Here is a 25912-nt window from a genome sequence, read left to right on the forward strand (position 1 = left end):
GAGTTCAAGATCAGTCTGGACAACACAATGAGAACTTCACCACTACAAAAAAAAAAAAAAAAGTTTTTAAAGTTAGCCAGCCAGGCCAGGCACGGTGGCTCACACCTGTAATCCCAGCACTTTGGGAGGCCGAGGCAGGTGGATCACCTGAGGTTGTGAGTTCGAGACCAGCCTGACCAACATGGAGAAACCCCGTCTCTGCTAAAAATACAAAATTAGCAGAGCATGGTGCATGCCTGCAATCCCAGCTACTTGGGGGACTGAGGCAGGAGAATCGCTTGAACCCAGGAGGCGGAGGTTGCAGTGAGCCGAGATCGCCCCATTGCACTCCAGCCTCGGCAATAAGAGCAAAACTCTGTCTCAAAAATAAATAAATAAATAATCAGCAAGTCATGGTGGTGCCTGCCTGTAGTCCCAGCTACTCAGGGGGCTGAGGTGGGAGGATCACTTGAGCCCAGGAGTCGAGGCTTCAGTTTGAGCCTTGATTGTACCATTGCACTCCAGCCTGGGTGACAAAGTGAGATTCTGTCACTATTTTTTAATTTTAATTTTAATTTTAATTTATTTATTTGTTTTAGAGAGACAGGTCTCACTATGTTTCCCTGGCTGGTCTCAAACTAATGGGTGATCCGCCTGCCTCGGCCTCCCAAAGAGCTGGGATTACAGGCGTGAGCCACCGCGCCTGGCCCACACTTAGTAGAGTTTTTAAGATTCATTTATGTTGTACATATATGAGGATTTCATTCTTTCTGTGGCTGAATAATATTCTATTGCATGCATATACCACATTTTGTTTTTCCATTCATCTATTAATGGACATTTGGGTTGTTTCCACTTTTTGGCTATTGTGAACAATGCTGCTGTGAACATTGGTGTACAAGTATCTGTTTGAGTCCCTGCATTCAATATTTAATAAAGCTTGTGTTTAGCAAACAGCTGGCAAAATTGCAAAAACTTAATAATCAGCTCTGATGAGACTGTTAGAGCCAGCTCTAGCACAATATCAGAGAATCTGTAATTTACCTGACTGGACCCACAAGCCCAACTTGGAATTCAAGCTTACCACACCAGTATTTTCAAATTTGCCTGATGATGATAATTGCCTAGGATATTTATGAAAATACTGATCCCCAAGCCAGGTGTGGTGGTTCATGCCTGTAACCCCAGCACTTTGGTAGGCCATGATGGAGCATATTGCTTGAGCCCAGGAGTTTGAGACCAGCCTGGGCAACATGGTGAAATCCCATCTCTACAAAAAATACAAAAATTAACCTGGTGTGTGATGCGAACTTGTAGTCTCAGCTACTAGTGGGGAATGGGGGTGGCGAGGGAGTGGGGGCAGGTGGCTGAGGAGGGAAGATCACCTGAGTCTGAGAGATCAAGGCTTCAGTGAGCCTGCACCACTGCACTCCAGCTTGAGTGACAGAGTGATACCCTGTTTCCAAAAAAAGAAAAAAAGAAAAAAAAGTACTGATTTCCAAACCCTCTTGGGACATTCTGATTCTGAAGATCTAAGACAAGGTGATTTTTCTCAGCCTGAAAAACTCTGATATTAGTCCCCAGTCTCACCAAATCTGGGCCTGAAGGGAGGGAGGGGGAATAGGGTACAAATATGGTGCCCTGGAATAAAGGTGGTGAGAGTGAGTCCTTTGTGGAGAAATTGCTGCAAAATTTGAGATGCATTATTTTGCTCTCCAAAATCATTCCCTGTGCCAACATTCATTGACATTCATTCAATTCTCTCCTGCTCATCTCCCTGAATTCTGTCTTAGCAAAGAAAACCTTCCAGAAAGAGCCAAGAGGAAATCATTAGGCCCCAGCAATTTGACAAGATCACAGTTGCTTGCATATCATTAGACTATTTAGAAACATGCTCTAAAGTTCTGAGGTTGCTATTCTGCAGTGTTATTTTGATACCCTGACAAGATATTTTTAGAGCACATGAAGCCCAAATTAAAACATTGCTACAGGAAAAAAAAAGTGAAATCCAACCAGGGGTCTATTAAATGGAAAACTACAGTAAATATCAGATAAGAGTGAAGAAAAGAGTACAAAACATTTTTGAAAACTATTTTAGGAGAAGCAGGAGTTGGAGAGATGCTCATGACTTATGTGCAAAGATGTGTCTGTACCCTGCCAGTGGGGAAGGCAAAGACTTATCCCTGTGTTATAGAAATTGGGTCCACTCACCTGGCCCAGCAAAAAGAATACTGATGTCAGAATAGCAGTGAAAGAAAGTGAGGACTTTATTGCAGGGTGCCAAACAAGGAGAGTCGGCAGCTCATACTTAAGACCTGATCTCCCAGATGGCTTACAGGTAGGGTTTTTAAACGCAGGGAGATGGATGTTATAGGTAAAGTAATAAACCAGTACAGAGAGGCTATATATTATTTTGACTTAAAAAGGAAGGGAGGACAGGTGGACTCAAAAAATTTTTGACTTCTGATTGGTTAGGAAGGCAAAGCTTTTGTCTAAAACTTTGGGATCAGCAGAAAAGAATGTTACTGGCTGGGCACAGTGGCTCATGCCTGTAATCCCAGCACTTTGAGAGGCCAAGGTGAGTGGATCACGAGGTCAGGAAATTGAGACCATCCTGGCCAACATAGTGAAACTCTGTCTCTACTAAAGATACAAAAATTAGCTTGGCGTGGCGGCACATGCCTGTAATCCCAGCTACTTGGAAGGCTAAGGCAAGAGAATCGCTTGAACCTGGGAGGTAGAGGTTGCAGTGAGCTGAGATCGCACAGCTGCACTCCAGCCTGGTGACAGCTAGACTCTGTCTCAAAAAAAAAAAAAAGTTACCCCTGGTTCATGAGTGTGACCTTCTCCAGGCTCTTCAGGAAGAAATTTTTTAAAAAGAATGGTTGGTTTGGAGTTCAGTCCTCTGTTCCCCCTTATCTGAGGTCTATGTGCCAGCAGAGTTGGATGGGGGTCCAGGTTTCTGAAAAACAACTCAGGGACACGTATTAAGATGTTATCGGCCAGGCGTGGTGGCTCACGCCTATAATCCCAGTGCTTTGGGAGGCCAAGGTGGGCAGATCACTTGAGGTCAGGAGTTCGAGACCAGCCTGGCCAACATGGCAAAACCTCATCTCTACTAAAAATACAAAAATTAGCCAGGCATGGTGGCACGCACCTCTAATTCCAGCTACTCGGGAGGCTGTGGCAGGAGAATCGCTTGAACCTGGGAGGCGGAGGTTGCAGTGAGCCAAGATCATGCCACTGCACTCCAGCTTGGGTGACAGAGCCAGACAAGATGGTATCTTTAGTTTCTATAGGGAATAAAATATCTCCTGACTCTAACTTCCTTAGTTATTGTTTTATTGATTTATTTGTTTATGTTTTTGAGACAGAGTCTTGCTCTGTCGCTCAGGCTGGAGTTCTATGGCATAATCTCGGCTCACTGCAAACTCCGTCTCTCAGGTTTAAGCTATTCTCATGTCTCAGCCTCCCGAGTAGCTGGGATTATAGGCACCCACCACCAGGCCCGGCTAATTTTTTTTTTTTTTTTTTTTTTGAGACGGAGTCTCGCTCTGCCGCCCAGGCTGGAGTGCAGTGGCACTATCTCGGCTCACTACAAGCTCCGCCTCCCGGGTTCACTCCATTCTCCTACCTCAGCCTCCCGAGTAGCTGGGACTACAGGCGCCCGCCACAGCGCCCAGCTAATTTTTTTTTTTTTTTTTTTTTTTTTAGTAGAGACGGGGTTTCACTGTGGTCTCGATCTCCTGACCTTGTGATCCACCCGCCTCGGCCTCCCAAAGTGCTGGGATTACAGGCATGAGCCACCGCGCCCGGCCTAATTTTTGTATTTTTAGTAGAGATGGGGTTTCGTCGTGTTGGTCAGGTTGGCCTCGAACTCCTGACCTCTGGTGATCCACCCACCTTGGCTTCCCAAAGTGCTGGGATTACAGGCGTGAGCCACTGCGCCCGGCCAGTTGTTGTTTAAAGTGCTATTGCCTTCTTGTTCATCAAGCTGTTCATTTACTTCTCCAGGCTAGCTAGGTGCCTGGAATCTCCCTAGAAGGAACTCTAGGTTTTTCTTTTTCTTTTTTTTTTTGTTTTCTTTTCCCTTTTTTTTTTTTTTTTTTTTTTTGAGATGGAGTCTTGCTCTGTTGCCCAGGTTGGAGTGCAGTGGTGCAATCTCGGCTCCCTGCAATCTCTGTCTCCCGGGTTCAAGCAATAATTCTCCTGCCTCAGCCTCCTGAGTAACTGGGGTTACAGGAAGAAATTTAAAACAAAGAATGGGTGGTTGGAGTTCAGCCCTCTGTTTATAATCCTCTATAAAGAAAATAAATTTTTCGTCATTTTCATGCCTGGGGTGGGGTGGTAACCAGCAGGTCCCTAAGAAGGGTCCTTGCTTAGTCTCACCTGCAGCCTGTCTTGGAAGGTCCTGATGCCTTGTATTAGCACAAGAGGAGATTCCTGTCCACTGGGGAGGGCTGGATGTAGGCTGCTGGCAGGGAAGACAGAGGACTTCACTGTACATGGTCAAAGATCTTACTGGCCTTCTGTTTACTCCCTGGTTCTTTGGCTTGGGCCTGGATTATGGTTAGTTGGGCTTTAAACCCGCTTGCCTTCTTCCTCTGCCTTTTTTCTCTCAAGACCAGCCCTGTGTCTGGTGTTTGTCACAGTGTCTCCATTTGAAGGCTTCCATGGGTTAAAGACCCATCTAACTTTCAGAATCACTGCTGAGAAGGTCCACAAGCTTAGGTTAGACTTGTTAGATCCTTAGTTCCTAATATCTTTGGGGCTAGACCGCTTTGATGAGTCTTTGCATACAATTCACTGGATAGCACTTCAAGGGTTTGTTGACTCCCTTAAGTCCATTGATGGATTAAGACAGTGTCTTAGGTAATGATTCGGATCCAGGTGGCCTTGGAGTAGGGACATCTTGCCTTAGCTGGGAGGTGCTGGCATGCTCTTCAGACCCAGCACTCCAGCTATGACAGGGATTTCAATGACCTTACTTTTCTTGGAGTCTTTATACAATTCTAACTGGATACTTTGGAGCAAGATCAAAAAGTCTCTTTTGGCAATTTTAAGATACGCTTGGTGGTGTTTATTTTTTGTTTTTCTTTGTGTGTGTGTTTTTTTTTTTTTTTTTGAGATTGAGTCTCACTCTGTTGCCCGGGCTGGAGTGCAATGGCACGATCTCGGCTCACTGCAATCTGCACGGCCCAGGTTCAAGCAATTCTCCTACCTCAACCTCCCAAGCAACTATGACTACAGGCACGTGCCACCATGCCCAGCTAATTTTTGTATTTTTAGTAGAGACAGGGTTTCAGCATGTTGGCCAGGATGGTCTCAATCTCTTGACCTCGTGATCTGCCCGTCTCAGCCTCCCAAAGTGCTGGGATTGCAGGTGTGACCTACTGCATCTGGCTTACTCTTGGGTTTCTTATAAAGAAAAGAGAATAGAGGAGAGTTCTTTAGGATAATACAAGGATTCTACATCACTGTTCAACTCAGAAAGAGAGATGGGCAGATTTCATATCTATGAGGGGAAGTGTAAGCAGTAGATGCTAAGAGTTATTTTCTATGTATGCTTAATTCAGGATATACAACAAGAATTTCGTGAGTTCCATCACATATACTGGGGGATGGAGGTAAAGTGTGATGATTATAAAACAGGTGTATGCCATCAAAGAGCATGCCAACCTGCATAAAGTGGAGGGTGGACAAATTAACAACCCCCAATCCCCCCTCAACCTACCAGATGCCTAAAGTATATGGCACATATTTGGATTAAAAAAAATGTGGTGGAGGGATGGGTTTGTTGAATAACTTGATTTGCCCTATAGTGTCATTTTATGCTAACCAATGGAATTTTGAAGAATGCTCCCAAAGGCAATGGATTTTTGTTTTGTCTTAGTTAATGTTGAGCCATTATTCCTGGCTGCTGTTAGGTTCAATTGTCTCTTCAGGCTACTCCCCATAGTTGATAATAAAACCATTATGAGAATAGGGCAGTCATCCAAAGCCTAGGGCTTGCTGAAAGCTCTGGCAGGGAAAATGGTAGCTTGGGATTAGGGAACAGGAAGGGGCAGCTAAACTTTGAGGTTCTAACATTTATATCCTCCTTCTGAATTGAATCGGGGATATATATACACACACATGCACACATACACATATATTCATGTATTTATATATGTATCTATACACCCAATTCTTTTTTTGCTTTTTTTTTTTTTTTTTTTTTGAGACGGAGTGTGGCTCTGTCTCCCAGGCTGGAGTGCAGTGGCGGGATCTCAGCTCACTGCAAGCTCCGTCTCCCGGGTTCACGCCATTCTCCTGCCTCAGCCTCCCGAGTAGCTGGGACTACAGGCGCCCGCCACCTCGCCCAGCTAGTTTTTTGTATTTTTAGTAGAGACGGGGTTTCACCGTGTTAGCCAGGATGGTCTCGATCTCCTGAGCTCGTGATCCGCCCGTCTCGGCCTCCCAAAGTGCTGGGATTACAGGCTTGAGCCACCGCGCCCGGCCCTTTTTTTTGCTTTTTTGAGACAGAGTCTCAACCTGTCACGCAGGTTGGAGTGCAGTGGTGTGATCTCAGTTCACTGCAACCTCCCCCTCCTAAGTTCAAGCCATTCTCCTGCCTCAGCCTCCTGAGTAGCTGGGATTACAGGTGTGCACCACCACACCCAGTTAATTTTTATATGTTTAGTAGAGACTGGTTTTAACCATGTTGGCCAGGCTGGTCTTGAACTCCTGACCTCAGGTGATCCACCCACTTCGGCCTTCCAAAGTGCTGGGATTACAGGTGTGAGCCACTGTGCCCGGCAAATTTCTTTTCTTTTCTTTTCTTTTTTTTAACTGTATTTTCTCCCAGTCTTGATCCATATTTGTTTCCACTTATGAAATGTAGCATACATACCCTTTTATGTTCTGTTTTTTTGGTGGGGAGTCTCTCTACGTTGCCCATGCTAGTCTCGAACTCCTAGGCTCAAAAGATCCTCTTGCCTTGGCTTCCCAAAGTGCTGAGAATACAAGTGTAAGCCACCATGCCCAGCTGGTTTTTTAATTTTCTGTGTGTGTGTGTGTGTGTGTGTGTGTGTGTGTGTGTGTGTGAGACAGAGTCTCACTCGTGTCGCCCAGGCTGGAGTGCAGTGCCACAATCTCAGTTCACTACAACATCTGCCTCCCAGGTTCAAGCGATTCTCCTGTCTCAGCCTCCTGAGTGGCTGGGATTACAGGCGCCCGTTACCACACCCGGCTAATTTTTGTATTTTTAGCAGAGACGGGATTTCGCCATGTTGGCCAGGCTGGTCTCGAACTCCTGACCTCAGGTGATCTGCCTGCCTCAGCCTCCCAAAGTGCTGGGATTACAGACTTGAGCCACTGTGCTTGGTCTGATTTTTAAAATTTTTATGTATTTATTTGTTTTTATTTTTATTTTGAGACGGAGTCTTGTTCTGTCACCCAGGCTGGAGTGCAGTGGCACAATCTAAGATCACTGCAACCTCCGCCTCCTGGGTTCAAGCAATTCTACTGCCTTAGCCTCCTGAGTAGCTGGGGCTACAGGTGTGCCCTACCACGCCCAGCTAATTTTTGTATTTTTAGTAGAGACAGGGTTTCACCATGTTGGCCAGGCTAGTCTCAAACTCCTGACCTCAGGTGATCTGCCCACCTCCGCCTCCCAAAGTGCTGGGATTACAGGTATGAGCTACCGCGCCTGGCTTCTGTTTTTTTGTTTTGTATTGTTTTGTTTTTACTATTAACTTTTCCTTTTTTGTGTTCTACTGCATCTTCTCAGAATTGTGTTCTGTCACCAAAAGCAGTTTCAACAAAAGCAAAAACTGACTAATGGGATCTAATTAAACTAAAGATCGGCCGGGCGCGGTGGCTCAAGCCTGTAATCCCAGCACTTTGGGAGGCCGAGACGGGCGGATCACGAGGTCAGGAGATCGAGACCATCCTGGCTAACACGGTGAAACCCCGTCTCTACTAAAAAATACAAAAAACTAGCCGGGCGAGGTGGCGGGCGCCTGTAGTCCCAGCTACTTGGGAGGCTGAGGCAGGAGAATGGCGTAAACCCGGGAGGCGGAGCTTGCAGTGAGCTGAGATCCGGCCACTGCACTCCAGCCTGGGCAACAGAGCGAGACTCCGTCTCAAAAAAAAAAAAAAAAAAAGAGCTTCTGCACAGCAAAATAAATTATCAATAGAGTAAACACAACCTACAGAATGGGAGAAAATTTTTGCAAACTATGCATCCTACAAAGGTCTAATATCCAGCATCTTTAAGGAACTTAAACAAATTTACAAGATAAAAAAAAAAAAACATTAAAAAGCCATCAAAGGACATGAACAGACACTTTTTCAAAAGAAAACATACATGCAACAAATAAGCATATGAAAAAAAGCTCAACATCCCTGGTCATTAAAGAAATGCAAATCAAAACCATAATGAGATACCACTTCATACCAGTCAGAATGATGATTATTAAAAAGTCAAAAAATAATAAATGCTGGCAAGGTTGCACAGAAAAAGAAACACTTCTACCCTGTTTGTGAGAGTGTACATTAGTTCAACCATGGTGAAAAGCAGTGTAGTGAATCCTCAAAGAGCTAAAAACACAACTGCCATTCAACCCAGCAATTCTGTTACTGGATGTATACCCAAAGGAATATAAATCGTTCTACCATAAAGACACACACACTCGTATGTTTATTACAGCACTATTCACAATCACTTCCAAATGGAATCAACCTAAATGCCCATCAATGGTGGACTGGATAAAGAAAATGTGGTACATATCCATCATGGAATACTATGCAGCCATAAAAAATAATGAGAGCATGTTCTTTGCAGGAACATTGATGGAGCTGAAGGCTATTATCCTTAGAAAACTAACATAGGAACAGAAAACCAAATATTGCATGTTCTCACTTATAAGTGGGAGCTAAATGATGAGAAAACATGAACACGTAGAGGGGAACAACATACACTGGGGCCTACCAGAGGGTGGAGGGTGGGAGAAGAAAGAGGATCAGGAAAAATAACTAATGGGTACTAGGCCTAATACCTGGGTAACAAAATAATCTGTGCAACAAACCCGCATGACATGGGTTTATCTATATAACAAACCTGCACATGTACCCTTGAACTCAAGGTTAAAAATAAAGAATTATTATTATTATTATTATTATTAGTTTGAGTCGGAGTCTTGCTCTGTTGCTCTGGCTGGAGTGCAGGGGCATGGTCTTGGCTCACTGCAACCTCTGCCTCCCGGGTTTAAGTGATTCTCCTGCCTCAGCCTCCTGAGTAGTTGGGATTACAGGCATGCACCACCACACCCAGTTAATTTTTGTATTTTCAGTAGAGACGGGGTTTTCCCATGTTGGCCAGGCTGTTCTCAAACTTCTGACCTCAGGTGACCCACCCATCTCGGCCTCTCAAACTGCTGGAATTATAGGCGTGAGCCACCACACCTGGCAGAATTATGTTGTTTTTAAACTTAGCATTATATAATGTTTTTAATAATGTTATTTAGTCCTTATGAGTAGATTTTTTTAAAAGACTCTTTCCTGGACGGGTGCAGTGGCTCACACCTGTAATCCTAGCACTTTGGGAGGCCGAGGCAGGCGGATCACCTGAGGTCGGGAGTTTGAGACCAGCCTTACCAACATAGAGAAACACTGTCTGCACTAAAAATACAACATTAGCCGGACGTGGTGGCACATGCCTGTAATCCCAGCTGCTTGGGAGACTGAGGCAGGAGAATCGCTTGAAGCTGGGAGGCAGAGGTTGCAGTGAGCCGAGATCATCCCATTGCTCCAGCCGGGGCAATAAGAACAAAACTCTGTCTCAAAACAAAACAAAACAAAACAAAATACCTCTTTCCTGACTGTAAAAGTAAAGCATATCTGTCATTTTAAAAAATACAGATAATATGGCCGGGCGCGGTGGCTCAAGCCTGTAATCCCAGCACTTTGGGAGGCCGAGACGGGCGGATCACAAGGTCAGGAGATCGAGACCATCCTGGCTAATACGGTGAAACCCCGTCTCTACTAAAGAATACAAAAAACTAGCCGGGCGACGAGGCGGGCGCCTGTAGTCCCAGCTACTCGGGAGGCGGAGGCAGGAGAATGGGGTGAACCTGGGAGGCGGAGCTTGCAGTGAGCTGAGATCCAGCTACCGCACTCCAGCCTGGGCGACAGAGCCAGACTCCGTCTCAAAAAAAAAAAAAAAAAAAAAAAAAAATACAGATAATATGTGAATAAAGTGAAAAATTACCTTGGATATTTTGAAGTGTATCCTTCAAGACTTTTTTCTATGCATATATAAATATATATGTACAAAAATGGAATCATACCATACATGGTTTTAGTTTCTGTTTTCCATGTCAATAAATATATAGCGGCATATTTAATGTTTTTATGAATATACCATGATTTATATATTCTATTAGTGACATTGCAATTGTTTCCAAATTGTCACTATTGTAACAGTCCTTATCTTCTCTCCTTAGGACTAATTCCTATAAGTAGAATTGATGCGTCACAGAGCATGCACATTTAAACACTTTTAAATACATTGTTTACCAATCTCACTGCCAGTAGAAACGTATATAAAGGTTCCTTTCCCCTTGCTCTTGCCAATATAATTATCCTTCTTAACACTCACAAAATAATCCAGAATTAATGCTCAGAAAATAGACCTTCCATTTTGGAGGCGGATAAGTGGAAGGTTTATTTTTTCCCTTACAAAAAGAAAAAAAAAAAAAGACGTTAGCTGAACATCCTGGCATAGAGGACAAGTGAAAAAGTTTCGGGACTCAAAGATGCTCCTCCAAAGCCCCGGGCCTCCGGGCTACCCCTACTTGAAGCCGCTATGACCCTGTCCTGTGCCCGGGGTGGCCGCTGGGTGGCGAGGGGAGGCCCGGGCCGACGGCGGTCCCACCGCACTGTCGCGAAGGAAGGCGAAGAACAGGGCCACACTGAGTGCGGACAACTGGGCCGCGGGCCCAGAGGACACGAAGGAAGGTCCGGGAGAAGAAATTCCAAGTTTCAGGGAAGAAAAGGTGGCTCGAGTTGGGAAACTGTGGCGGCAACGGTCTCTCATTGCCAGGAGCCCTCCGTGTGCCGCCCAGGGACACGAGAGGGCGCTGCTGCCGCGCCAGGGGCCAGGGTCCTGAGGTCCCTTGAGCACCTCCTGGCCCTGCCCGGCCGACTCAGGCTACTCCCGGACTCTGCCCACCGTGTTTCCGCCGTCGGCTTCGGGTCGCTGGTGGGCTCGCGGGTGGGAAGAGCCGGGGTGGCAGGACTTTCGCCGACACTCCGCGCCCCGCGTGGTGGCTGCGCACACTAGGCCGGCGACGGGACTGCCCGCGTCTCAGCCCCTCCTCTGTGAAGCGAGACCGCTGGGGTACCTGCCCCAGGGGAGGCCGCGGGGAGGGTTACAGAGCCCGTAGGCACTGGCGGGGATCTTTATACACCCCCAAAACACATCCCACCCAGTACTCAGCACCCCGCACCCAACACCCAGCACCGAGGGCTTCTTATTAACAATTTCCTGGAGGCCGCAGGGGCAGTGCGTGCTCACTGTGTCCCTTCTCCCTTTCAGCGCTCCCTAGGCCTCTGTCCCAAATCAGAAAACAATCTTACAAACTGTGCTTCCCCTTGGGGAGCCCCCACCACGGCGTAACCCAGCAGGCAGGAATGGCACACGTGCAGGAAAATGAGTTCAAAAGCCTTACCAGGTGGTGTCAGAATCAACAGCATCTGACAGTACCCTTGGGAGAAGGGGCGCCAGCCTCTCCTGGCCAGCTGTGCGCTCTGCCAAAGTCCTCGCTGGACCCCGCACATCTTGCTCCGTTCCCTAGTCCAGATCCCCGCTGGAGGAGCCAGCTGCGGCCACCCCTAAGAATGAGGGGATGGGAGTGGGGTGGGGGGCTGGGCTCTGTGTTGGCAGTTGCCATGGCTTTGCTCCGAGTTCTGGAGCCAATCTGCCCACTCCCTGAGACGGCCAGGTCACAGAAGCAGAAGGTCAGAAGCCAGAGGGGACGTGGGGAGTGCCACCCTAGAGCCTACTGGCACACCTGCTGAGATGGAGGCCTCAGATGGGCAAGGGGGTGAAGGGGACAAGCCTCTAGAGAAGGTGAAGTGGGGTGTGAGGGAGGGAGGGAAGGAGCGTCCCGGAGGGGCTGGTTTTGGAAAGTAGAGAACATGAAATTCAGGAAAGAAGAGAAGAACAATGGTAGGGTACCTGAGATAGCAAGAGGCCTAAAGCACAAGAATGTTCATTCATTCAGAAGTTTATGCTTGACCTGTGTTCCCGGCGATATGATGGGGAAGAGGTCGCCTCTCATTGTTGGTTATTAAGACTTGAGAGTATGTGTGTGTATACACATGGTCTGTGTGTGGTAGTGTGGTGTGTGTGCTGTGTTTGGGGAGTTGATCGGCCAGAGTCCTGTCTTCAGGACCTGGAGGAGCCTGTGTCCCATCTCCTCTCCATGCACCTCCCTCCCTTTCCTGGGCCTTTCCTTTCCGAGTGGTCTGGATAGGTTCTTCCTTGTTCTCCCCCATCACAGACCAGAATTCATACTTTTCTGAGAAGCTGTTGAAAGGTGGCAAATCCAGTTCTGACGTCCGGTGTTATTTCACAGTCACTTTGCTGCTACTCATTTTCAGCTTCCTTTTTTCTTTTTCTTTTCTTTTTTTTTTTTTTTTTTTTTTTTTTTTTTTTTGAGATGGAGTCTCACTCTGTCACCTAGGCTGAACTGCAGTGGCATGATCTTGGCCCACTGCAACCTCTGCCCCCTGGGTTGGAGCAATTTCTCCTGCCTCAGCCTCCTGAGTAGCTGGGATTACAGGTATGTGCCACCACACCCAGCTAAGTTTTGTATTTTTGGTAGAGACAGGGTTTTGCCATGTTGGCCTGGGTGGTCTTGAACTCCTGACCTCAGGTAATCCACCCATCTCGGCCTCCCAAAGTGCTGGGATTACAGGTGTGAGCCACTGCACCCAGTTTTGCTCCGTCACCCAGGCTGGAGTGCAGTGGCTCCGTCTCAGCTCACTGCAACCTCCGCTTCCTGGGTTCCAGCAATTCTCCTGCCCCAGCCTCCCAAGTAGATGAGATTACAGGCATGCACCACCAAACTTAGCTGATTTTTTTGTATTTTTGGTAGAAATTGGGTTTTGCCATGCTGGCCAGGCTGGTCTTGAACTTCTGGGCTCAAGCAATCCACCCACCTCAGTCTCCTAAAGCGTTGGGATTACAGGCGTGAGTCACTGTGCCTGGCCTAATTTTCAGCTTTCTTTGCCCCACTGTCATGGTCAAAGGTTCTTTCTTGTCATCACCATCATTCACTTTTTCTGAATGGTCATTGGATGCATGGTTTATTAGTCCATTTTGCATTCCTAAATACCTGAGGCTAGGCAATTTATAAAGAAAAGAGGTTGATTTGGCTCACAGTTCTGCAGGCTGTACACGAAGCATGGTGCCAGCATCTGCTTCTGGTGAGGGCCTCAGGAAGTTTACAAGCATGGCAGAAGATGAAGGGGGAGCAAGCTTGTCATATGGTGAGAGAGCAAGCAAGAGAGAGAGGAGGACCTTTCAGACTCTTGTTACCAACCAGCTCTCACATGAACTGACAGAGTGAGAACTTACTTAATTAGGGCAGGAAGGGCACCAAGCCCATTCATGAAGGATCCACCCCCATGACCCAAACACCTCCCACCGGACCCCACCTCCAACACTGGGGATCACGTTTCAACATGAGATTTGGAGGGGACACACATTCAAACCATATCACGGGACATGATGCTAGCGGCTAGGGATGCAAAGAAGTGGGCCCAGTCTGATGCAATCAGTAAACATTTGCCAAGTGACTGAGTAAATGAATCCCTGTTCATTCCCCCAAGGAGTTGCTTAAATCTTTTGATGCCTCATTGTTCTAATCTGTGACCAGGGTTAATGATATTGAAACTGTCCCTAGAAACTTTATAAAATTAATCAGGAAAAAAGAGGGGAAAAATGAAAATTAACTGAGCTTGCAGCCCATTCAGCATCAATCACGAGGTCAGCCTGCTCTCTGATGCACCTCCTTGGAGTCCTTTGGTGCCTGTTTCCTTAGATTCCGTAGACGCAGCTGGGTGCGGTGGCTCACTGTAATCCTAGCACTTTGGGAGCCAAGGTGGGTGGATCACTTGAGTTTAGGAGTTCGAGACAAGACTGGCCAACATGGTCTCTACTAAAGATACAAAATTAGCCAGGCGTGGTGGTGCACGCCTGTAATCCCAGCTACTCAGGAGGCTGAGGCAGGAGAATCACTTGAACTCGGCAGGCAGAGGTTGCAGTGAGCAGAGATCATACCACTGCACTCCAGCCTGGGTGATAGAGTGAATTAAAAAAAAAAAAAAAAAAAAAAGCCAGGCACGGTGGCTTACGCCTGTAATCCCAGAACTTTGGGAGGCCGAGGTGGGTGGATCACGAGGTCAGGAGATTGAGACTATCCTGGCTAACACGGTGAAAACCTGTCTCTACTAAAAACACAAAAAATTAACTGGGCCTGGTGGTACATGCCTGTAGTCCCAGCTTACTTGGGAGGCTGAGGCAGAAGAATCACTTGAACCTGGCAGGTGGAGGTTGCAGGGAGCCGAGATCATGCCCCTGCACTCCAGCCTAGGTGACAGAGGGAGACTCCATCTCAAAAAAAAAAGACTACCCGGCCGGGCGCGATGGCTCAAGCCTGTAATCCCAGCACTTTGGGAGGCCGAGATGGGCGGATCACGAGGTCAGGAGATCGAGACCATCCTGGCTAACACAGTGAAACCCCGTCTCTACTAAAAAATACAAAAAACTAGCCGGGCGACGTGGCGGGCGCTTGTAGTCCCAGCTACTCGGGAGGCTGAGGCAGGAGAATGGCGTAAACCCAGGAGGCGGGGCTTGCAGTGAGCTAAGATCCGGCCATTGCACTCCAGTCCGGGCGACAGAGCGAGACTCCGTCTCAAAAAAAAAAAAAAAAAAAGACTACCCGAGCGCAGTGGCTCACGCCTGTAACTCCAGCACTTTGGGAGACCCAGGCGGGCGGATCTTGAGGCCAGGAGATCAAGACCATCCTGGCTAACATGGTGAAACCTCGTCTCTACTAAAAATACAAAAAAATTAGCCAGGTTTGGTGGCGGGCACCTGTAGTCCCAGCTACTCAGGAGGCTGAGGCAGGAGAATGGCGTGAACCCGGGAGGTGGAGTTTGCATTGAGCTGAGATGGCGCCACTGCAATCCAGCCTGGGCAACAGAGTGAGACTCCATCTCAAAAAAAAAAAAAAAAAAAAAAAGAATTCCATAGACATTGTTACAAGATGGTATTTCCTTAACTGCTCTGTAGATAACAGCTCGAACATTATGAAGCATTGAGTTTTCTCTTTAAAATATTATTTCAGATTCTACATATCACTCAAACTACAGATAGATGGCAGGGGGTCTAAAGAACCCCTCAAAAACCTGATTCACCAGAGAATGCAGTTTCCACATCCACATAATTTCATCCCCCTGACCCTGACCAATCAATGACCACAGATTTTTCAATCCCTCCTCCTCCATGATCTCCTTAAAAACCCCAGTCCAGAACTCCTTGGGAAGATAGATTTGAGGGACTCCTTCCATCTCCTCACTGAGCACCCAGCAATCAATAAACTCTTTCTCACAGTGACATGATCTCGGCTCACTGCAACCTTCACCTCCTGGGCACAAGCGATCCTCCCACCTTGGCCTCCTGGGTAGCTGGGACCATAGGTGCACACCACCGTGCCCAGCCAATTTTTATATTTTTTGTAGAGACCAGGTCTCACTATATTGTCTAGACTGGTCTGCTGCAACTTTTGCTGTCTCTATATATCGGACTGTGAGTGTCCAGCAGGCATTTAAACCTGTTGGTCCTCAACATCTAACCTGACAGTTTGTGGGAGGATAAAGTGAGTTAATGTTTACCAAGTGCTTTGTAAAGTTACCTAGTAGAATATGCTATGATTATTATAAAAGAAAGAGGTGGAATATTCTAGGTTTTCTAAGCAGAGATTTTCAGAGATAGGTTTCTTTGCCCAAGGCTCACTCACATCCATGCTGGGTCAAGAAGGTCAGAGGGCAGCGGAGAAGGGCTTTGGCTGCCATTTGGGTCAGTCCCTGCCCAGCACTGCCCCCAGGAGTAACGGTCCAAGCCCCCGGCTTAGTGCCCCCTGCCTCCTCCCAGGTGACAAATGTGCCATGCCTGGAGACAAGCTCCAGCACCAGCCCTGCCAGAGACTCGCTCATGCGCCATGCCAAGGGCCTGGATCAGGACACCTTCAAAATTGTGAGTAAAGAGCCAGCCTGGAACCCTGTCCCCTTTTCCCCATTGTTCAGGAGGCCTGAGTCAGGAAATGACAAGCCTCAGACCCACAGCGCGTTGCCCCACTTGTCTTACTCTTGGGAAGGACTTTTGGTGAGACGTGCACCGGAGCCACCTCCCGAAACACGCAGCACTGGGCCACTCAGGGCTGTGGCCAAACATGCAGCACTGGGCCACTCAGGGCTGTGGTATCTGCTGGATACCTGGGACTGCCCATCTGCCTCTTCTTTTCTCCCATGGCCCCTCACCTCACCTGTTGCCTCCTCACCTCACCTGTTGCCTCCTCAGTGTAAAGAATATCTAAGACCACTGAAGAAGTTCCTGCGAAAGTTGCACCTGCCCAGGGACCTTCCCCAGAAGAAGAAGCTGAAGTACATGAAGCAGAGCCTTGTGGTCCTAGGGGACCACATCAACAACTTTCTGCAGCATTACTGCCGAGCCTGGGAAATCAAACACTGGAGAAAGTAAGGCAGTCTCTTTGCTCTGCTCCCCATACCTACTCCTGAGCAACCCCCTCTTCATTCAAGGAGATACCTTAGTTGATCCCCCAGTCCTTCATCTTTATGTGGAGGAGTCAGGAGCCTGGTGGGGTGGAGAGAGCTCCTAGTCACTCAGGACAGCCCCGATTGCACCTTGTCTCTGACTGAACAACTGCGTGCAGGTGCTCAACACCAGGATAGGATATTCAAGTTTGGGCAAATCCCACCCCTCCATTCCCCCAACTCCAAACCCCGAAGAGGTATGTGGTCCATATTCCCCTGGGTGGGTCCTGACCCTGAGACAAATGCTGGAGGGAGGAAGCATGTGCTCCACCTCCCCAGCCTGAGGTCTCCCCCTTTGCAGGATGCTCTGGCGGTTCGTCTCCCTCTTCTCAGAGCTGGAAGCAAAGCAGCTTTGCCGACTTTACAAGTACACCAAGAGCAACCAGCTGGCCAAGTTCCTGGTGAGGCATGAGACCTTCTGCCCGGGCACAGCTGAGGGTTGGTTGGTGTGTCCTTAGACTTGGGGGGAGGCCTGGGACTGACACACCCAGAGCCCCTCTGGTTCTTCCCAGGGCTCACTGCCAGGGCAAGACTCTGCTGCTCGACCTTTACCCCTGCCCTGGGCAGAGTGGGCTGAAGAGGCCGAGGCTTACCATCAAGTTCTCCATATGTATTTGATACAGGGACAGGCGAGCCCCCAAACTGGGGCTCAGCCCGGGAAAGTTCTTGGTTTTGCCCAGAAAATAATTTAAGGGTGAGCTGATGGTATTAAATAGTAAGTTTATGGAAGCGGCCATGTAGAGTAGCAGCAGAGGCACTGCTCCTTGCGGAGCAGGGCTACCCTACGGGCAGTGTGCCCAGAGTAGCAGCACAGGGGCAGTTCTGTGCTCATATTTATCCCCACTTTTAATTACATGCAAATTATGGGACGGTTATTTGGAATTTACCAGAAAAAGGGTGGTACTTCTGGGTTGTTGCCATGGAAAGGAGTCGCAACTTCCAAGTGTTGCTATGGTAATAGTAAACTGACATAGCATTGGTAGGCGTGTCTTAGGAAGAGGTGCTTACACCCCTTCCCTGTTTCAGCTAGTCTTTTTTTGAGATGGAGTCTTACTCTGTCATCCAGGCTGGAGTGCAGTGGTGTGATCTTGGCTCACTGCAACCTTCGCCTCCTGGGTTCAAGTGATTCTCCTGCCACAGCCTCTCAAGTAGCTGGGATTACAGGTGCATGCCACTGTGCTTGACTAATTTTTGTATTTTTAGTAGAAACGAGGTTTCACCATGTTGGCCGGGCTGGTCTCGAACTCCTGACCTCAGGTGATCTGCCCGCCTCAGCCTCCCAAAGCGTTGGGATTACAGGAGTGAGCCACCACGCCCAGCCTACCACTCTTCACGTTGTATGGGCTATAGGTTTTGCCAAATTTATGATGACATGTATCTACCATTACAGTACGATACAGAAGAGTGCCATGGTCCTAAAAACCCCCTGTGCTCCATCTATTTGTCCTTGCCCTCCTGCCCCCACTCCCCTGACAACCACTGATCTTAGGTTCACTGTCTCTGTAGTTTTGCTGTCTCAGAATGTCATATCGTTGGTATCATACAATATGTAGCCTTTTCAGATTCGTATCAATGAAATTTTCATGCTAGGTTTCATTAGAATCCATTGGTTTCAGGGGGTCCATGAGGTCAAAATATTGCAGGGACTCCTGGGGGTTTGCAGAGCACACTTTGAGAACCACTGGTCCAGAATAATAATCATAGATAAAGCAGTTGTAAAGGCATTCTACGTGCCAGGCACTTTATGTTCCTTCAAGTAATATTCAAAAGTAACCCTAAGTGGTAATTAGGATTATTGTCCACAGTGTGTAAAAGAGGATCCCAAATAGAGGGAAGTAAGTTAATTTGTCACAGTCTTTATAGCAAGTAGGAAGGAAGAGGCAGGGTTCAGCCTCCATCTGTCCGGGATGAGAACCGTGCCCTAACTGTGCCCTCCTTTCACCACTCTCGCCATGCAGCCCTAACCAGGTCCTCTCCCTCTCTGCAACTGATTCTTCCTCTGACCATGTAATGATTGGATCATTTCAAAGATTTCTCTTCTTAATAAGAGGAGCTGCCACTTTACTGATTTCTAGATTTCTGGATTTCACTGGCCTGAATTTTTTTTTTCTTTTCGAGACAGAGTTTCGCTCTTGTCCCCTAGGCTGGAGTGCAATGGCAAGATTTTGGCTCACTGCAACCTCCACCTCCGGTTCAAGCGATTCTCCTACCTCAGCCTCCTGAGTGGCAGGGATTACAGGCATGCACCATCACGCCCGGCTAATTTTTGTATTTTTAGTAGAGATGGGGTTTCACCATGTTGGCCAGGCTGGTCTTGAGCTCCTGACCTCAAGTGATCTGCCCTCCTCAGCCTCCTAAAGTGCTAGGACTATAGGCATGAGCCACCACACTGGGCAGAAAAATTTATATATATATAGTCTTTGAATTTTACTTTCAAAATTCAGGCTGTTAATTTATTTCATTTTTTAAATTTTTACTTTTTTTTAAACAGACTCAAAGCTTACAAAGACTCGCAATTTTTTTTTTTTTTTTTTTTTTTTGAGACGGAGTCTTGCTCTGTGCCTAGGCTGAAGTGTAGTGGCGTGATCTCAGCTCACTAGCTCACTGCAACCTCCGCCTTCAGGGTTCAAGGGATTCTCCTGCCTCAGCTAACCAAGTAAGGCTCCCACTTTAATTTTTGCTAAGTTAGGTCTTTTAAACAAATATCATTTCATTGCAAAAAACCAGTAAGACACTGCAATTCCAAAAAGAGATGGAAGACATGATCTCAAAATAAAGGACGACCCAGGAAGACATCATTGGCAGCCTCCCTCCACGTCGACACAGTCCTTTCTCTCCCACAACTATGATTCCTACCCCATCCTTTTGGTTAGCAAGTGTGAGGGGCAGACAGACCTCAGTATTTCTCAACAAATGCGGGGCCGGGACTCTAAAGTTCAGGTCCCCCTCTTCTCAACACTCTCCCTAACATGGAGGCTCCATGGCAGGTGGCATTCTGCGCCTCGGATGCGCCGGAGAGATCCTTGCTGGCCGACCAGGAAGACAGTCTGCCAAAGCTCTGCGATGCCTGGGGGCTGCACGGCAACATCAGCGGTGTGAAGGAGCGGCTGTCCAAGATGCAGGCCCCGGGTCAAGGGAGCCCCCTGCCCAGGGAGCCAAGATCCCAGGATCATGTCAAGAGAGGTAATGCCCATTTGGTGTTGAGGTGATGCCTGGGCCCAGGGGTTTGTGAGTGGTGTCTGGGTGTTCCCCAAGAGTAGACTCAAGCAGCCAGGAGCCTCTGCCCCGAGCCTGACAAGTTCCTCTTCCCTCCTTTCCATCTTCTCTTCATCCTGCATTTTCCTTTCTGTCCATCTTTTCTTCTTCTTCTCTACTTTCTATTCTCTTTTTAGTCCCCCTCTTCCCCAGGTGTGCTCATTATAGAAAGGTTTTTGTTTTATTTTATTATTTATTTATTTTATTTTTTCCAGGTGGAGTCTCGCTCTGTCACCCAGGCTGGAGTGCAATGGCGCTATCTCGGCTCACTGCAACCTCTGCCTTCTGGGTTCAAGCGATTCTCCTGCCTCAGCATCCCCTGCAGCTAGGATTATAGGTGCCCACCACCATGCCTGGCTAATTTTTGTACTTTTAGTAAAGACAGGGTTTCACTGTGTTGCCCAAGCTGGTCTTGAACTCCTGAGCTCACACAATCCACCCGCCTCAGCCTCCCAAAGTGCTAGGATTACAGGCATGAGCCACCGTGCCCGGCCTCTTTTATTTTATTGTTATTATTTTTAGGGGTTTTTGTTTTGTTTTGTTTTTTGAGATGGAGCCTCACTCTGTCGCCCAGGCTGGAGTGCAGTGGTGCAATCTTGGCTCACTGCAACCTCCGCCTCCCGGGTTCAGGTGATTATTCCGCCTCAGCCTCCCCAGTAGCTGGGATTACAGGTGTACACCACCATGCCCAGCTTTTGTATTTTTAGTAGAGATGGGGGTATTGCCATGTTGGCCAGGCTGATCTCAAACTCCTGGCCTCAAGTAATCTGCCCACCTCGACCTCCCAAAGTGCTGGGATTACAGGTGTGAGCCACTGTGCCCGGACCATCCCAGTTTAAGTTGAGGATGTAAACAGACAAGAGAATGAAGACCAGTCTGTAACAAAGATGCTCTGGGCCAAGCAGTCCATGACTCAGATGAGGAAAGTGAGCTCTGGGATTCTGGACTGGCTTCTCTCTGTACCAGGGGCTTTGTATCTGTTAATTTCACTCAACCTCTTTAGCATCCTGATGAGATAGGTGTTATTATCTCCCTTTTACAAACAGCTGTCTGAGGCCACAGGGCAAAGGATGTGTCAAACGAGACAGGTTGCTTGAAGGAGGTAAATTTGGGACAGGCTTTAAAGAAAGGGATAAGGATATGGATGAAGGAAAGGAGGGAAGTGGGAATAAAGTGCAGAGGTGAGGGGCAATGAGTAGACAGCCTGGGCTTGGTGGTGAATGGAAGAGGATTGGAGAGGTGCACGGAGGGAAGTAACAGGAAACATTTTTTGATGATGGGTTTCATGCAGTTATTAAAAATTAACAACATTTTTATTAGTATAAATATAAACATAGAGAAAATTTGATTATGCAGATAAGCAAAAATAAGGAAATATAAACATCACATTGTCATCACCACTATTAACACTTTCCAGATCTTTTTTATGTATATATGTGTGTGTGTGTGTGTATATATATACACATAAAACAGATATATATATTTTGAGATGGAGTCTTGCTCTGTCGCCAGGCTGGAGTAGTGGTGAGATCTCGGCTCACTGCAACCCCTGCCTCCCGGGTTCAAGCGATTCTCCTGCCTCAGCCTCCCGAGTACCTGGGACTACAGGGGTGTACCACAATGCCCAGCTAATTTTTGTATTTTTATTAGAAACAGGGTTTCACCATGTTGGCCAGGATTGTCTCAATCTCTTGACCTCATGATCCTCCTGCCTCAGTCTCCCGAAGTGCTGGGATCACAGGTGTGAGCCACTGCGCCCAGCCATAAATATATATTTTTTATTTTTTTTTTGAGATGGAATTTTGCTCTTGTTGACCAGGCTAGAGTGTAATGGCATGATCTTGGCTCACTGCAACCTCCGCCTCCCGGGTTCAAGCGATTCTCCTGCCTCAGCTTCCCAAGTAGCTGGGATTGCAGGCATGCGCCACCATGCCTGGCTAATTTTGTGCTTCTAGTAGAGACAGGGGTTTCACCATGTTGGTCAGGCTGGTCTTGAACTCCTGACCTCAAGTGATCCACCCACCTTGGTCTCCCAAAGTGCTGAGATTACAGGCCTGAGCCACCATGCCTGGCCTAAATATATATATTTTAAATGAAATGAGATCATGCTGTACATGCAATTTTGATTTGGAGTTGCTTTTCTTTTTTTTGAGATGGAGTCTCACTCTGTTACCCAGGCTAGAGTGTAACGGCGTCATCTCGGCTCACTGCAACCTCTGCTTTCCGAGTTCAAGTGATTCTCTTGCCTCAGCCTCCTGAGTAGCTGGGATTACAGGCACGCCCCACCACGCCATGCTAATTTTTGTATTTTTAGTAGAAACGAGATTTCACCATGTTGGTCAGGCTGGTCTCAATGGAGTTGCTTTTTTTAAGTTAATGGTATCAACCTATCTTTTTTCTTTCTCTCTCTCTTTTTTTTTTTTTTTTTTTTTTTTGGTGTGTGACAGGGTTTTTCAGTCCTCGCACCCAGGCTGGAGTGCCGTGGCTTGATCTCAGTTCACTGCAACCTCCATCTCCTAGGTTCAAGTGATTCTCTTGCATCAGCCTCCTAAGTAGCTGGGACTACAGATGCACACCACCATGCCTGGGTAATTTTTGTGTTTTTTTGTAGAGATGGAGTTTTGTCGTGTTGTCCCGCCTGCACTGGGACACCTGGGGTCAAGCAATCCACCTGCCTCTGCCTCTCAAAGTGCAGGGATTACAGGCATGAGCCACCAAGCCTGGCCCTGTATCAACATTTCTATGTCAACATTTTCATTTCATCTAATAATTGGACTAAATACTCCATATTCAGATTTTCCCTACAGCCAGAGAACTTTTGCACTGGCTTCTCAAACCATGCATTTCACCTGGTCATGTCTTTGGTTTAAATCTTTAAACCTAAGAAAGTCCTTTTTTTTTTTTTTTTTTGAGATAAAGTCTTGCTCTGTCACCCAGGCTGGAGTGCCATAGCATGATCTCAGCTCACTGCAGTCTCTGCCAGGTTCAAGCGATTCTTCTGCCTCAGCCTCCTGAGTGGCTGGGACTACAGGCACATGCTACCATGACCAGCTAATTTTTGTATTTTTAGTAGAGACGGGGTCAGGTTGGTCTCAAGCTCCTGACCTCAAATGATCCACCTGCCTCAGCCCCGCAAAGTGCTGGGATTACAGGCTTGAGCCACCGTGCCTGGCTGTTTTTTTTTTTTTTTTTTTTACATTCCTGACCTGTTGAAAAGATGAGGTTTCTATTCAGCAGAATGTTCTCCTTCCTGATTTATTCCCTGTTGCTTCCTTTTGACATCTTTTAGCTTGTTCCTCTAGAAACAGGACTTGAAAGTCTTCATGGGTTCAAATTAAACGTGTTTTTGGCTAGAGGCTACATAAGAGATGAGGTTATGCTCTTCCCATTACTACCTGACAAAGCACAGAATATCTCGTGGACCCACCGGGAATGGGCTAAGATTAGTCAATGAGTCTGTCCTTGCAATGAAAATAACCTATGTGGTATTTCTTTGGCACTATGTTAATAAAGTCAGTTATTTTATTTTTGATTTATTTATTTTTTTGAGACAGAGTCTCACTCTGTGGCCCAGGCTGAAGTGCAGTTGTGCAATCTCAGCTCACAGTAACCTCAGCCTCCCCGGTTCAAGTGATTCTCCCGCCTCAGCCTCCCGAGTAGTTAAGATTACAGGCATGTGCCACCATGCCCGGCTAATTTTTGTATTTTTAGTAGAGATGGGAGTTTCACCATGTTGGCCAGGCTGGTCTCGAACTCCTGACCTCAAGTGATTCATCCACCTCAGCCTCCCAAAGTGCTGGCATTACAGGCGTGAGCCACCATGCCTGGCCATAAAGTTAGTTCTTAATTAAAACTTGGCAATAGGGTTTGCAAACAGTACTGGGAATTGGATCATGAGGCCTAGGAGAGGAGTAAGGAAGAATCAGAGGTTGGAGCCAGAGGTCAAGGAAACTTGGGTCTTGCCCTGACTCTTCCCCTAACTTGCTGTAAGACTTTGGGCGGGTCATCCCCTTACCCTGGACCTGGGTGACAGTCCTCGTCTGTAAATTGGGGACAGTGCCATCTCTCTACAGGGTTTCTGTGAGAAAAGACTAAGTGATATAGGTGGGAAGTAAGATAAGATTTTGCTATTCTTCCTCTCTGCCCCTACAACACCCCCCATGTATTACAGACTGAAATTCGTACTGTTTATGATGTCACTGTGACTGCCTCTGACCTTCTCTTTTTCAGATTCTTTAAGGGAGCTTTCCCAAAAATCAAAACTCAAGAGAAGGAGAATAAAGGAAGCCCCAGAAACTCCAGAGACTGACCCATAAGAAGACCAGCTGGGACAAAGGGCCAGCTTGCCCTGGCTCTCAGAGCACGGGGAATGGAGACCAAAAAGGGAAAAGAATTGTCCTTATCAAAAGGATTCTCAGGTCTTAATTAGGAATAAATGAGGTGGGAAATAAACATTCTTATGACAGTTCTACCTCACTTGACCAACAGCCATCATTCATACATTTTTAATTTGTTTGAAAAATATTTGCCAGCCACCTTCTAAGTGGCAGGTGCCCCACATATGCACAGATGAATAAGATGTGGTCACTTTGTCGAGGACCATCACAGTCTGGTGGAGCAGACAGACATAGAAAAGACACAACAGCAGGTGACTGGGGCAGGCCTTGGGGGAGTTAACAAAGGAGCTGGGTGTTTGCCAGGGGAGTGCACAGATAGGGAGGGAGGGAGCCTGGGGTCAGCATGGCAAGCCTGGCAGCCTGCCTGCATCATCTGGACTTCATTTAGTGGGTAGCTTGGGATGGGCAGTGGCAAGGGATGTGTCAAGCAGTGGAATGAATGGGTGTGACTAGGGTATTGGGGAGATGTTCTGGTGACTGTGAACAAAGTGCATGGTAGTGAACAAGGCTAGAGGCAGGAGACCAAACAGGAAACAACACTAATGGTCTTAGCTAACATGATGGCTCGAGCCAGCAGTCACAAAACCACAGCCTGTGCACTAAAGTAAGGCTACCGATGTGTTTTGTTTGTCCCTGGTCATGTTCTACTTGTTTAAAACACTTTAAGGCTGGGCATGGTGCCTCATGCCTGTAATCCCAGCACTTTGGGAGGCTGAGGTGGAAGATCGTTTGAGCTCAGGAGTTTCAGACTAGCCAGGGCGATATGGTAAAACTCCATCTCTACAAAAAAATTAGCTGTTCATAGTGACAGGCACCTGTAGTCCCAGCTACTTGGGAGGCTAAGGTGGGAGAGTTGATTGTATCCATGTGTTAGTCTTTTCTCCCACTGCTAATAAAGACATACCTGAGACTGGGTACTTTATAAAAGAAAGAGGTTTAATTGACTCAGTTCCACATGGCTGGGGAGGCCTCACAATCATGGCAGAAGGCAAATGAGGAGTAAAGTCACATCTTACATGGCAGCAGGCAAAAGAGTGTGTACAGGAGAACTCCCCTTTGTGAAACCATCAGATCTCATGAGACTTATGAGAACAGCATGGAAAGAAACCCACCCTCATGATTCAGTTACCTTCCACTGGGTCCCTCCCACAACAAGTGGGTATTATTACAATTAGAGTTGAAATTTGGGTGGGGACACAGAGCTAAACCATACCATTCCACCCTGACCCTTCCCAAATCTCATGTCCTCACATTTCAAAACCAATCATGCATTCACAAAAGTTCCCCAAAGTCTTAATTCATTTCAGCATTAACCAAAAGTTCAAGTCTAAAGTCTCATCTGAGACAAGGCAAGTCCGTTCTACCTATGAACCTATAAAATCAAAAGCCGAGTT

General features: G+C 47.2%; 1 protein-coding gene across 1 annotated transcript; it reads left to right on the forward strand.

Moving 5' to 3' along the window:
- Positions 1–11945: 11945 nt before the first annotated feature.
- C19H17orf64 (chromosome 19 C17orf64 homolog) lies at positions 11946–24592 on the forward strand. The gene is made up of 6 exons (XM_010364085.2): positions 11946–12094; positions 16187–16288; positions 16613–16788; positions 17168–17267; positions 19854–20049; positions 24352–24592. The coding sequence occupies exons 1-6, from the start codon at positions 12044–12046 to the stop codon at positions 24435–24437; spliced, it is 711 nt and encodes a 236-aa protein (XP_010362387.1). The 5' UTR covers positions 11946–12043; the 3' UTR covers positions 24438–24592.
- Positions 24593–25912: the final 1320 nt, after the last annotated feature.

Source organism: Rhinopithecus roxellana, chromosome 19 (genome assembly GCF_007565055.1).
Source record: "Rhinopithecus roxellana isolate Shanxi Qingling chromosome 19, ASM756505v1, whole genome shotgun sequence".
In the NCBI taxonomy this organism is placed as follows: domain Eukaryota; kingdom Metazoa; phylum Chordata; class Mammalia; order Primates; family Cercopithecidae; genus Rhinopithecus; species Rhinopithecus roxellana.